General features: G+C 40.2%; 1 protein-coding gene across 8 annotated transcripts in view; it reads right to left on the reverse strand.

The window, feature by feature from the left end:
• prkcz (protein kinase C, zeta) overlaps positions 1-11656 on the reverse strand; it is a 101980-nt gene that overhangs the window by 17471 nt on the left and 72853 nt on the right. For all 8 annotated transcript variants that reach the window (XM_020620802.1, XM_020620799.1, XM_020620800.1 and 5 more), the window contains 5 exons: positions 9118-9253; positions 8793-8880; positions 8565-8684; positions 6783-6862; positions 4363-4452 (listed from right to left, as the gene is read on the reverse strand). In XM_020620802.1, coding sequence (XP_020476458.1) covers positions 4363-4452; positions 6783-6862; positions 8565-8684; positions 8793-8880; positions 9118-9253 — 514 coding nt within the window. The remainder of the gene's footprint in view (positions 1-4362; positions 4453-6782; positions 6863-8564; positions 8685-8792; positions 8881-9117; positions 9254-11656) is intronic.

The raw sequence follows: 11656 nt of genomic DNA on the forward strand, positions 1-11656 counted from the left end.
GCCAGGACTGGACAATGTGACAATAAACCTGATCTGAGGCAGCCATTAATGCAACTGGACACTAACTACAGTCAACAGATGTAAAACTGCATGTCACATATAAACCACACAACCAAATCACACACTATGTGGTGCTGCTTCATCTTTCCATCCTCTGTGCACTGTAGAACAAGCAGATTAACATCAGACAGGCCAAGAACTTCAGTGATGTTTTGAATTTTGAAACTGAAACATGCCTTGCTGCTTCTACAGATCTGCTGCTGGACAGCAAACTAGGGAGCTTCAGGGATACATTTGGAAAGAAAACCTGGTGCTTTATGAACGAGCTTGATGTTTATTTTTCTTTTCTGTTACCTCAAGTGATTGCTGAGAACTGGGAACATGGTGATCTCTGACAACAAACTCAGGTGGGGCAAGAAACATGAGCGGTCCAACAGAGAGGTTGTAAACAAGCTAACAGTTCAGCAAGAAACCTCTTTTGTCTCACACACACACGCACACACACACACACACACACACACACACACACACCCAGTAGGTATGATTACATGCACTGGCAACGAAACACAATAAACGTACACATACCTACCAGGACGATGACTGCTACTTGAAACAAATGAGCTGATCACACATATAAATTCAAAATGCTGGGTCAGCAACATGTGACCAGGCTTTGCTGCCCTGTGCCCCCTGTTGAGCACCCAGCTACACTACAGGGGAGAGATGAGAAGGGCTCAACTTTATACAAATATCCTCTGATAGAGGGGGAGCGACAGCCGGGTGAGAGCCACTTGTGGTGATCCCAGTGGAAGCAGAAGCACAGAGCTTTTTTAATACTCCACTCCATGAGGGAATTTTAAACAAGATGTCAGTTGCATGTCTTAATGCCTTATGTCCACTGGACAAGCTCTATCACGTCTGCTCTGATTCCAGTGACTGTTGGAGGTGTAGTAGAGGAGAACTCAGGCAGTCTGTTCTTTTGCAGACAATGCAAGTGCACTGCAAAATATTTTGTGCCACTTATATACACTCAAAAGTGAATTTCAGTCTTCAGAGATACAAACTGGTCCAACAAATATGGAATGGATGAGTGAACAACCAGAAAAGATTAAGGGGTTAGTTTTTATATTGCAAGTAAAGCACTGACTCACACCAGTTCCATGACGCTGTTGGCACATTACAGGCCAATGTGCTGCGGTGGTAAACCAGACTGTGAAAAACATTTGAGTTCTCCCAACAAGCAGTGAACACTGGCTATCAAAGCCAAATGATAATGTTCTTTTTGACTGCAAACTCAAAATTCTGCCTGTCAGCTACACTACAGGAGAAAGATGATTTAATTTTACTTTTTAAGTATGTGTCCAACCATTGTCTTCTTGGTGTTAATATGCAACCAAACATCAAGTTAAAGTCCAGACTGTAAGTATTGGAACAGTTACACATTTTTGTTTTTCAGGCTCTGTGCACATGAAATAAAAGAATGGATACTGCATTAAAGTGCTCAGTCTCCAATTTCAATGGGTTTACATCAAACCAAATCATCATTCATATTTTGTGGAAAACCCTCTGCAGTCACTGATTGCCTGCAGTCTTCAACCATTAAACAACACCAGACACTTTGTGTGAAGGGCAGTGAATGACCAAACTGCCAAAACGCTGCTTGTGCTGGTTGCTGTGCTGCCATGAAAATACAGCCCCCACACAGTTCTTTCTATATTGACATAAACCTGCTTAGATTGAAGCTGACACTAGTAGCCAGTATTTTATTTCAAGCCTGGAGAGCAAAAAATGTGTAACTGTCCAAATACTTACTGTCTGGGCTCTATGTTTTGGTTCATGGGTAAGACACAGATGCAATCACAGCATGTAGTCCTACCCACGTCCAAATAATCACTTTCTTCTCAGCATATATCAACCCAATAATTCTCTGGCAGTAAAGACGTGCGTTTGCAAAGGGAATAAAAGTGGGTGGCAGGTAAATGATAATCAAACGTGTCATCTCGTCAGAGAGAAAACAGCGCTCCCTCAGGAGCTGTCTGATGAATATTAATACGCGGTAACAGCAGTAGCGGTGCACCAAGCTTGTCAGGTCTGGAGACAGGTTTCTAGTTTGAGGGCAGGGAGTGTTGCTTCTCCACCTCACTCGGCTTTGTCAGCTTGTTTACCCCCTGCTCACATGGGAACCAGCTTTGTTGCTGTCTTTCTCCACTTGCTTTCCCTAGTTTGCCTTTGTTGTGTACTTCACAGACACTGTGGCAGCACTCCTTAACACAATCACAATAGTTTTTTTCCTTTTAATTCTCCCCTGAAGGATACGGCAGCAATGACAATAGAGAAATAGACTTACTTCATCTTAAAGTACCATTTGCACTGAAGTCTGATAGAGTAGGCATTAAACATAAATTGCTTGTTTAACATGCTGATGCCTCATGTTCATTAGTGAGCCTTCATGACAATAAACTATTAACACAACTGATGGCCCTAAAATTTCACATCATGGACACTGACATGCTGTCAGAAATAAGAAGACAAAACATAATAAATGTAGCAGTTATTGGTCATCATATTAGGGGACTTCTGTCAATTTGAGAACTTTAAAGGTGCATTATCTAAGATCATCCACACTGTCTGATAACTCCAGTGACGATGGGACACTGCTGCCTACAACCTTTCTGTTGTTATTCCAGCTTCTGTACCCTGTGTTGTCAAGGTACATTCTGTAAATCAGCTCCGCCTGCCACCTAGCCAAGGTAATAAGACGAGTTTTTCAAACCATGCGTCATCATTTCCAGCAGCCAGCCATAGAGGAGCTCTCACAGCTAAAAGTCTAAAACAGTGGCTGCCAGAGTGAAGAGGTGGTGTTTTTTGCACAGAGAGAAAGGGACAAAGAAAGAGCAAAAACCAGGGCTAACATCAGTTTGGCTTTTTGACATGGAGACAGTTAAAAGCAGCCAAAGGACTCGGCTTGGATTCAGATGTGGCATTCTTCCTTCTGGACGTGTTAGCATCTAAAGCTAACGTGTTTGTTTTGGTAACATTAGCGACCTAGCATGGTCATGATTTTACCTTTGTATTGAAATAATATGATTTTAATTTGGGAGAAATTTGAGCTTTGTGCAAAGTTGACACATTTATTTGGTAGCCAGCTAATGCTAGCTTCAGACTGGAGGCTGCATTTTGTACAGTTTGTCCCAGCCAGCCGTCTGTAGTTTACATAGTAGTTTTAGGAAACAGGACAGAAGGGGAGTGGTAAGGAGTGGATTTTGGTGTCAGTTTGTTTTGACCCTATAGGGTGAAAAAATTTAAGAGTAGTTTTAAGCAGCTGTACTGACAAAAATGAAGATGCAGAAAATATTTATGTTTAGTTTGAGGCTAAAACACTGCTTTCAAAAAGACAGCAGTCCATGACTATGGTGAAAGGTGGTTAAGCAAATGTGACAGTTAAAACAGCATAATACAGAGTAAGCAATGTTACACAACAGAGGATGTTCACCTGAAAGCAGACCTATACAAATACCCTGACCCTCACTGAGATTAAAAAGTCTTTAGACAAACCAGTGTTTCCCCGTGTGGGTCAAGGTCTGTACAGCAGTCACACTACGGCTCTGGATCCTTAGTGAATTTAGTTTGTGAAGAAAAAGTGAAGAAGACAAAATGGACCCGTTTTCTTAGATCACATGTATGTTCAATTTTGAAATAAACAATTATTGCTCTTACTTACATTTATCAGCCCTACCGATGAAAACTGACTGTATAGAGATTTCTGCCATATAATTCGGTGCTGTAACGATCCTTGATATTGCATAGCTTCTATCCTTTCACGTTAATTTAAAAAAAATCTTTAGACCTACACCACACATTACACAACTGCAGCCTCAACACACACCTCTAGTGCTGGTTCAGTTAGTGTGAACGTGTGTGTGATTAGGAATTCACTTTCATTTGCCGTCATGCTCCACAGGTTGAGGGTTTGCACTCCACTGCACACAGCAGTAGTCTGCACACCACATCTACAACTATGTCATTCATTTTTTAACACATAACACACAGGCACCCACAAAGGACTCCACCTGGCTCATATGCTTGTTTAGAACAAAACAGGAGGCTGTGCTGTCTGTGCTATTTAAGTTCTTTATATAGACAGCAGACACATATTCACTCACTCAGTCATATTTTGTATCAAAAAGCTGTTGTAATAACTGACCATTTACTACACTGGAGAAGGCCACAAGTAATAGAAGATTAGACAGTTTTTAAAGATGATGTTTTGTTGGAAATGTACACTGGGAGGACCAAATAAACAATGACTGAATGAATCACAGTGTGACATCTTCTCCCTCTCCTCACTCGGTCAGCTCTTACCTGGTCCCACTCTATGCTGCGGAAAAACGTATGTGACTTGATATCTGTGAAGCCTGTCTGGACCTGGCAGCCCAGCCGCTCCTTGGGATCCTGTTGGGACCAAAACAGCTGGTCAGGAATGTAAACAGGAGGTACTCTACAGTATTTCATAGCAATGTGAAATTATTCTCTAAAATTTTGCATCTAGATATGGATAATGCAGGCTTATTATATGGCTGATTTGATATCGACTGTAATAAAGTCCAAGGGGGACAATGTCCAAAGATACAGTTTGTGTTATTATACTTCAGATGTTATCCAGAATAAAGCAATTGCTATGTGAACAAATAGTACTGATGTTGGCCCCGTGTTTCATCATGCATGTACATATGAAAAAACAGCCCCCTGTGCCCTTTTCCTGACAGCTGTTACGGTGATGATTTAGAAAGGCAAAGTGCATGTGAACAGCTACGAGGCAGTTTCATAAACAGAACCACAAGAGCTACAGTATAACAACGTACACACAAAACCCTGTTACACCCCCCATCCCACCCGCCAAAAATGAAGCCAGGACCTGAAATGCGTGTATGTGTGTTAAATTACTGAATTCGGTTAGTTTCAAAAGACCAATATATTTCTTAAAGGGCCAACCAGTGTTGCAGGACATTTATTACTCATCGCTTGTGCTGTTGGCTCTTTACTAAAATGATTTTCTGAATTTTTAATGTTTTTTTTTAAGATTAAAAATTGTAGAGACTTAAAACTTGCCACAGAATAACTATATTCCATATTTGTCAGGCACTCAGCCTGATCCCCACTGGCTCTTAAAAACATAACTCTTAATCTAAAAACAGCTCACATATACACAGTTCTAAAAAGGGTTTCATAACTGTCTTAAGCAGTCAGTCACAACAGTCCTTCACAAATGTTTCTCAAACTGGAGGAAATAGTGCATTTGTTGGGGACTATTTTCAGCAGCGGATGAGTTCACATTTGGTACTCTAATAAGTGTTTGTGGCAGCAGGACAGTGTATGTGGGATTTACTCAAGAGAAATGACAGTGTGTGAGTTTGTGGTGATGAAGGCAGATCTCCCAGTCCCACAGTGTGACTCACTCATGTGTTTTTATAGTTTTTGGACAACAATGGAGCTCTATAACACAAAGGAATAGCAAGTGAACTGTGATTAATCCAATTTTATAAAACATTTAAAAATATAAAATAATATACACTGACTGGCCACTTTAAGCTCCAAATGTTTCAGTTTCATGTATGTGGCTGGGGAGGACAAAAATACAGAGACACCTCTGAATATAAGGTAGTCCATTTTGGACTTCACAATCACAGATGTTAAGTCAGAAGAGTATCATTGAAGGGCATACAATTGTATAGGGTGGCCAGTCAGTGTAGTATTGTTTGGAAAATTGGTAAGCAACAATCTTCATGTAGAAATCTGGCTACAGCATGTATATTTTTTACATCTTCTCTATCTTTGTGGGACTGAGACGTGCAGAAGGCTCTCTCTGATGTGTGTTCAATACAGAGGATAAGTCAAGACATTAATTAGCCTAGCTTAGCACAGAGACTGGAAGCAGGGGGAAACTTACCCAAACACATGTTGCTCATTAATCAACCTCACATAGCTTCTTTTTAACATTCATACACACACAAATGTAAACATTACAGTTTGTGGTTTTAGGGGAAGAACTATTTTTTATCAACCAGCCAGGTGAAGTGACTTACTAAAGCCAGGCAACCAGACGAGATGCTGCACCCAAGCACTAGGTGGATGGATAAACTGTTAGCCTATGTAGCTCACCCTAAAATCAACCAGCTTGTAAGTTTTAAATTTCTCCTTGTACCATTAGGCTCTATGCTTTACTAAGCTACACTAGCTGCCTCCTCTAGCTTTGCAGCCAGTGTACAGAGATTTATATTGATCTTCTTTTCTTACTTTTAAAAAAAGTGGAAATAATCATATTTCACAAACTGAATTATTTCTCCTTATTCCTAAGTCTCAAGATTGTGCTTACTTCAACAATTGGAATATAGCAATTTATTTGTTCTTGTTCCTTGACCAAATCGGCATATCAGGTGATGCAAAGTGGGGTCCTGACCCCTAGCTTGAGAAGCCCTGTGTACAATATAATTTAAGGCACGAAACATTCAAAAGCAGTTGCAGCGGTTACAGTATGGTCTATATCTCACTTTCATCAACTTCTACTGCCTCACTATGATAATGAAAGTATAATAAGGCAGAAACAAGCACATACAGTCTGACAGTGTGGGCCAAATAAAGAGACTTTCTCCTGATGTCTATACCACAGCCCAAGTTCTTGGCCGTGATCCCACCCATGGTGGTTTGACTGAACAGCAGAGTACATGGATACACAGCAGAAAGAGAGAGAGAGAGAGGGCTGACTGGGAGTGGACTGCTCTCACCTTGTTTAGAAAGCCCTTGAGCACGCTGGCAGCTTTCACCGACAGAGACCTTGGGATGCGAATGGGCTTCTCAAGAATAACTGTCGGCAAAAAGAGAAGGTGGATGACAAAAACAGAGAGGGAGAGAGATGAATAGAGAATGTTAAAGACAATCGTGAGTAGGGAGGAGGATGATTCACAGTCCAACCTGCCTGTGGGTGACCATGTCTGCTACGTGGGAGTCAAAGGAAAGGAGGCGATACAGAGGACATGATTCTGTTATTTCTCTCACTCTTCGTGGTCTACACACAGCCTTGAGACTCACAGCTCAACAATGTCATACTAATGAGAACAAAAACACTCTGAAAATAGTTTTTCCCTCTAAACCTAAATTCAAGGATCTACAACTGCTTTACACTGAAGTGAAAATCTCAGCTCACAGCAAAGTGACCAGTGTGTGTTCTCATACTGACATGGTTACTCACCATCACAACCTAAAGTTTCAAATTATGAAAAGTGGCTGTGATGCCAAGAAACATCAGAAGACCAATGTAGATGTAAAAATGTAGATAACATGCTCTATATTAAAAATAGCTATCTCTAGATAATGACTGCAGCACGTCATTTGTGATAAGCTGGTAAACTAGGTAAAATAGGATTTGCCAGTTCAATTGGTAAAGCAAACCTTAAGCTTTATGTTCAACAGAGTGCAATAACTACACATATGATGAAGAACTGGACCACATCCTTAACTCAAGCTTATTGCTCACTGTCTTTTATTTAAACTGCTTTAGAAACAGCACGGCAGCGGACAGGATGCTAAGCAAGGGTCATCTTTCTAAACAGTGATTTGTGACTTCATGTTCTTGCACGGCTTCTGTGTTTTATTGAGCCAGAGGCAATTTTCTACTCTGATCAACAATGAAGTTGTCTTCTTTTTGTGGTACTCTATTTTAAAAGCCAGTAATTGGGCGTTGAGAGCTACTGTTTCCAAGGTCAAGAATGAAGCTTTAACACTCAGAGATGATTTTAAACCTGTTTTATCATCACACCATTACTCAGTCGACATAGGGCCATTCTAAGATACTGTAGTTGCTTTGTTATATTTATATGTATTAAAAATGTATATTTTAAGTAGAATACAACCTTGTTTCCACCACTGAATCAATCAAATATTGGCCAGTTTCTGTCTGTCTGTCTGTCTAAAGCTCTGCGATTGGCATGTGGAGCGCCAACTCCTGAACAAGGCCTGGCACTGGGGTGTATCTAGGTGACATATGGCTCAGTGGCTCCTAAAGCAAAAGGGTTGGTTTCCGTTGGCAGGAGTTCATCCAGGAACCTGTGGCTCTACCGGTAAGGGCGCCAGGAGGATTGTGCTGGTGGCAGATGCTAGCCATGGTGCCACGCTATGCTCCTGACAGTCACAGCAGTCATAATGCGTCACATGAAGCTACTGTAGTATGGTGGAATTTCTGTTATAACGTGGGTGGCAGAGAGAGAGAAAGGGAGCATGAGGTAAGGGGGTGTGCTATGTAAGGGTACCATATGGCTCGAGGATAAACAAATGCAAATAGAAGGACTGATATAGAGGTTCCTCTAGAGCTTGAGATCACAGCCAGTTTGTTTTCTTTTTAGTCTAAATTAGTCTGAAAAAGATGACTTTTCTTCATTTTTGTATTTATGACATTTATGACAACAATTACAATTCTTGTTGGTAAACCACATTTGCCAGTGTACACTAAAAAGTCAAAATCCCCTAGAGCAAACTCTGTGTACGGTATTTACCAAATTCTGCTGTCTCACCTTGAAAGAGGTACTCCTCTGTGTTCATGTCAGGATTGTCAGTGATAATGTCAAATGGGGACCTCCCAGCCATCATTTCAAACATCAGCACGCCCAGAGCCCACCAGTCCACACTGAACCCTGGGAGAGAACACAACATAAGATATTCATTCAGATATAGTGTGTGTGACATGAAAAAACTCAAAATTCCTTTCACCTTATTGGCATAAAAATTCAATTAGTATTCACCATAGTCCTCTCCTCTGAGGATCTCAGGGGCAATGTAGTTGGGTGTTCCACAGAAGGTACTGGTGGTGTCACCTGGTCTGATCCCCTCCTGAGAGGAAGAAGCAGAAGAACAAGAAAGGGAAAAAGTGCAAAAGAGAGAATAGTAATTTCAGAGATAAAAGAGGCATTGTGGAAGATGTATGTTCAAGAACATGAATGGTGACAATAAAAAAAAGGGCCCTGTTTAGTACCTCCAGTTGATATTGATCTACTGCATTATTAATAACCCTACAGCAGCTGTCCATGCAGCCTACTGAAAAAAAAAATTAAACAGTGTCTCTCTTACCTTGCACATGCCATAGTCTGTGATCTTGATGTGTCCATCGTGATCCAAGAGAACGTTGTCAAGCTTCAGGTCACGGTAGATGATGCCCTTCTCATGCAGAAAGTTCAGAGCGATACAGATTTCAGCAGCATAAAATCTGAAGAGGAGAAGAAATGCCGAGAATGAGGTTGTCTGACCCAAAGATGTGCCCCGGTACACAAGAAACTATCAAAAGCTACAGACACTGATAGTTTAACATGTTGTTTTGACCTCATGGGTACACAAGTCCCCAAGTCACCGTTTAGAAAATACTGGAACGGCAGTTTTAAGTAGGTAGGACCTAACATTTTTGTAGCAATACAGCACAAGTATAAAGTGAGTACTGCCACATCTGCCACTGCTGCCAAAGCAATAAGAACAGCAAAAATCACCAGTAAGTTGTTCATCCTGTCAATCCCTTGGAATGCAGATTTGACCATGATCTGAGGTACTTTGTTTCCTCTCCATGTGTAGGTACTGTGTATTCTGTCTTTGTAAAACATCTCTCTACTACACAAAATCCCACATTGCTCCCCCACATTTTCGCTGTGACAGCCTCCATTGTACACTGTTGTTTCATAGCTGGCATGAGACTGAAGGAGCAGAGTCCTACCAGCAACAGCATCCTTTGCCCACTGGCCCACCTCCCCCAAGATGTGAGGGAACGTGGCAGGACTCGCTATAAGAGCGCTGCTCATAAATATGTACATTCATTATGAGTGATTAACATGCTGCTTTGCATATGTACAGCCACTGTCTCCAGAATGCAGATTACAGGGGCCGATAAGGGGCCTAACAGTGCCTCTCTAAATTACTCAGCCTTTGATCCAGCATTTATCAGAGCCGCAGTTGGAGTGCCTTGCAAATAGACAACCACAATGAATTATGGGTGCTCATTATATTTCTCAGAGGTGGAAAAAACTTACATTTGTAAGAAGCACCAGGAGGAATTATGTTTTAGACTGAGTGCAAACAATTTGCATAAAAAAGCAACTTCAACCAAGCACGCTGTTTGTCGTTTCTTTTTATTTACTATTTTCCATTTCATCCGGAAAGGTGGGGGGGGGGTTACATTATAATAGTCCACATTTAACATTCCCCCATCCCAGGCCTAAATATATAAATAGCATAATAATATTTAATTATTTACATTCAACCAACATTATGATGATCATTTATTTTTCCATTTTAAGAAAACCATATGATCTCCTTTATCTTAGCCAAATAAAACTGGCTTTTTAAAATTTTATTTCTCATTAACAGAAAGCAAACGCTGTGAGAAATGTTTGTCCATACTGTCCTCATTAAATTCTACATCAGGGTCTTTCTCATAAACTTTCAACAAAGACTCAAAGAGGAAACAACATTTACTGAATAGATCGTAGAATTGTTGTATCTTTCAAGGATGCAACATTTATCAGCTGTTTCTCAACTTCAGATAACTTCTCCTGCAGTTTTTCTTTTACTAAAGCATTCATCACACCCCTAAGTCTGAAGTTATTTAAGAAAATCTTTATTTGAAACGTTATATTCTGTTATTAAATCATGGAATGATTTAAGTTTCATGACAAAACACATTTTTTTTCCACCCCAGATTTGACCAAATGTGTGATACTCTCAGAGAAAAAGAACTTTTATATTTGGATTTTGATAAATTGATGCTAAAACTTAAACGGGAAATTGAACTTTCAGAAATTTGGCACAGCACTGCAAGGTATTAAAGATTGTATTGTCTTAATTAATGCAGTGTATCTTATTAAAGTGACTGATAGATAATAATGACTCCAAAGATATCTCACCCAAGAGATCCGATTTTTTACCCAAAGACAACCTGCTATATGACGCATTTGGACCGACCAAAAATATTGAGCTCAGTAATCCTGGTCTCCCTATAGACTCTGGTTTTACAAGTGCTGAAAAGCTTATTCTAGGAATCTTATCACCACATATGGACCTTGACACGTCTCTATTTAACTGTTTACATAAAGTGGCTACAAATAACATGGTAACATTAGGAATAAAAAATAAACTGTGGTTACACATGAATATTTACTGTATTAATTTTCAGTAGTAAAGATAAAGGAAAGGTTGTCCATTTCTTCTATTCAATTTTTACTTTATTTACTAAATAATTTTCATTAAGAAGATTATGTACACGCACAGTCTCACTGTCCTACAAACCACAAAATACAAGATGCCTTTATGAAACTAATGGTTTTTATCCTAACCAAAAAAAAAAAACAACTACAGTGCACACATACTATAATACTTCACATACAGTAACAACCTCATTTGAAATAGAAAAAGGACCCATCTGGAAGAGGATCACCCCAAAATAGCTGCCAATTACATAGTGTCCTCTGTGACTGTGCCATGTCAACTTAACCAAAATCCAATCATAAATTCACCCACTTCTGTGTCATCCTCTGATTATGCAGTCTATTCCCAGAGGCCTCACTGCAGTATACCTCAGCACAGTCCTGATTTATTTTGGTTACAGCCCATGCATTTTAGAAAGGCC

The sequence above is a fragment of the Monopterus albus genome, unplaced genomic scaffold, assembly GCF_001952655.1.
Source record: "Monopterus albus unplaced genomic scaffold, M_albus_1.0 scaffold248.1, whole genome shotgun sequence".
Classification (NCBI taxonomy): Eukaryota; Metazoa; Chordata; class Actinopteri; order Synbranchiformes; family Synbranchidae; genus Monopterus; species Monopterus albus.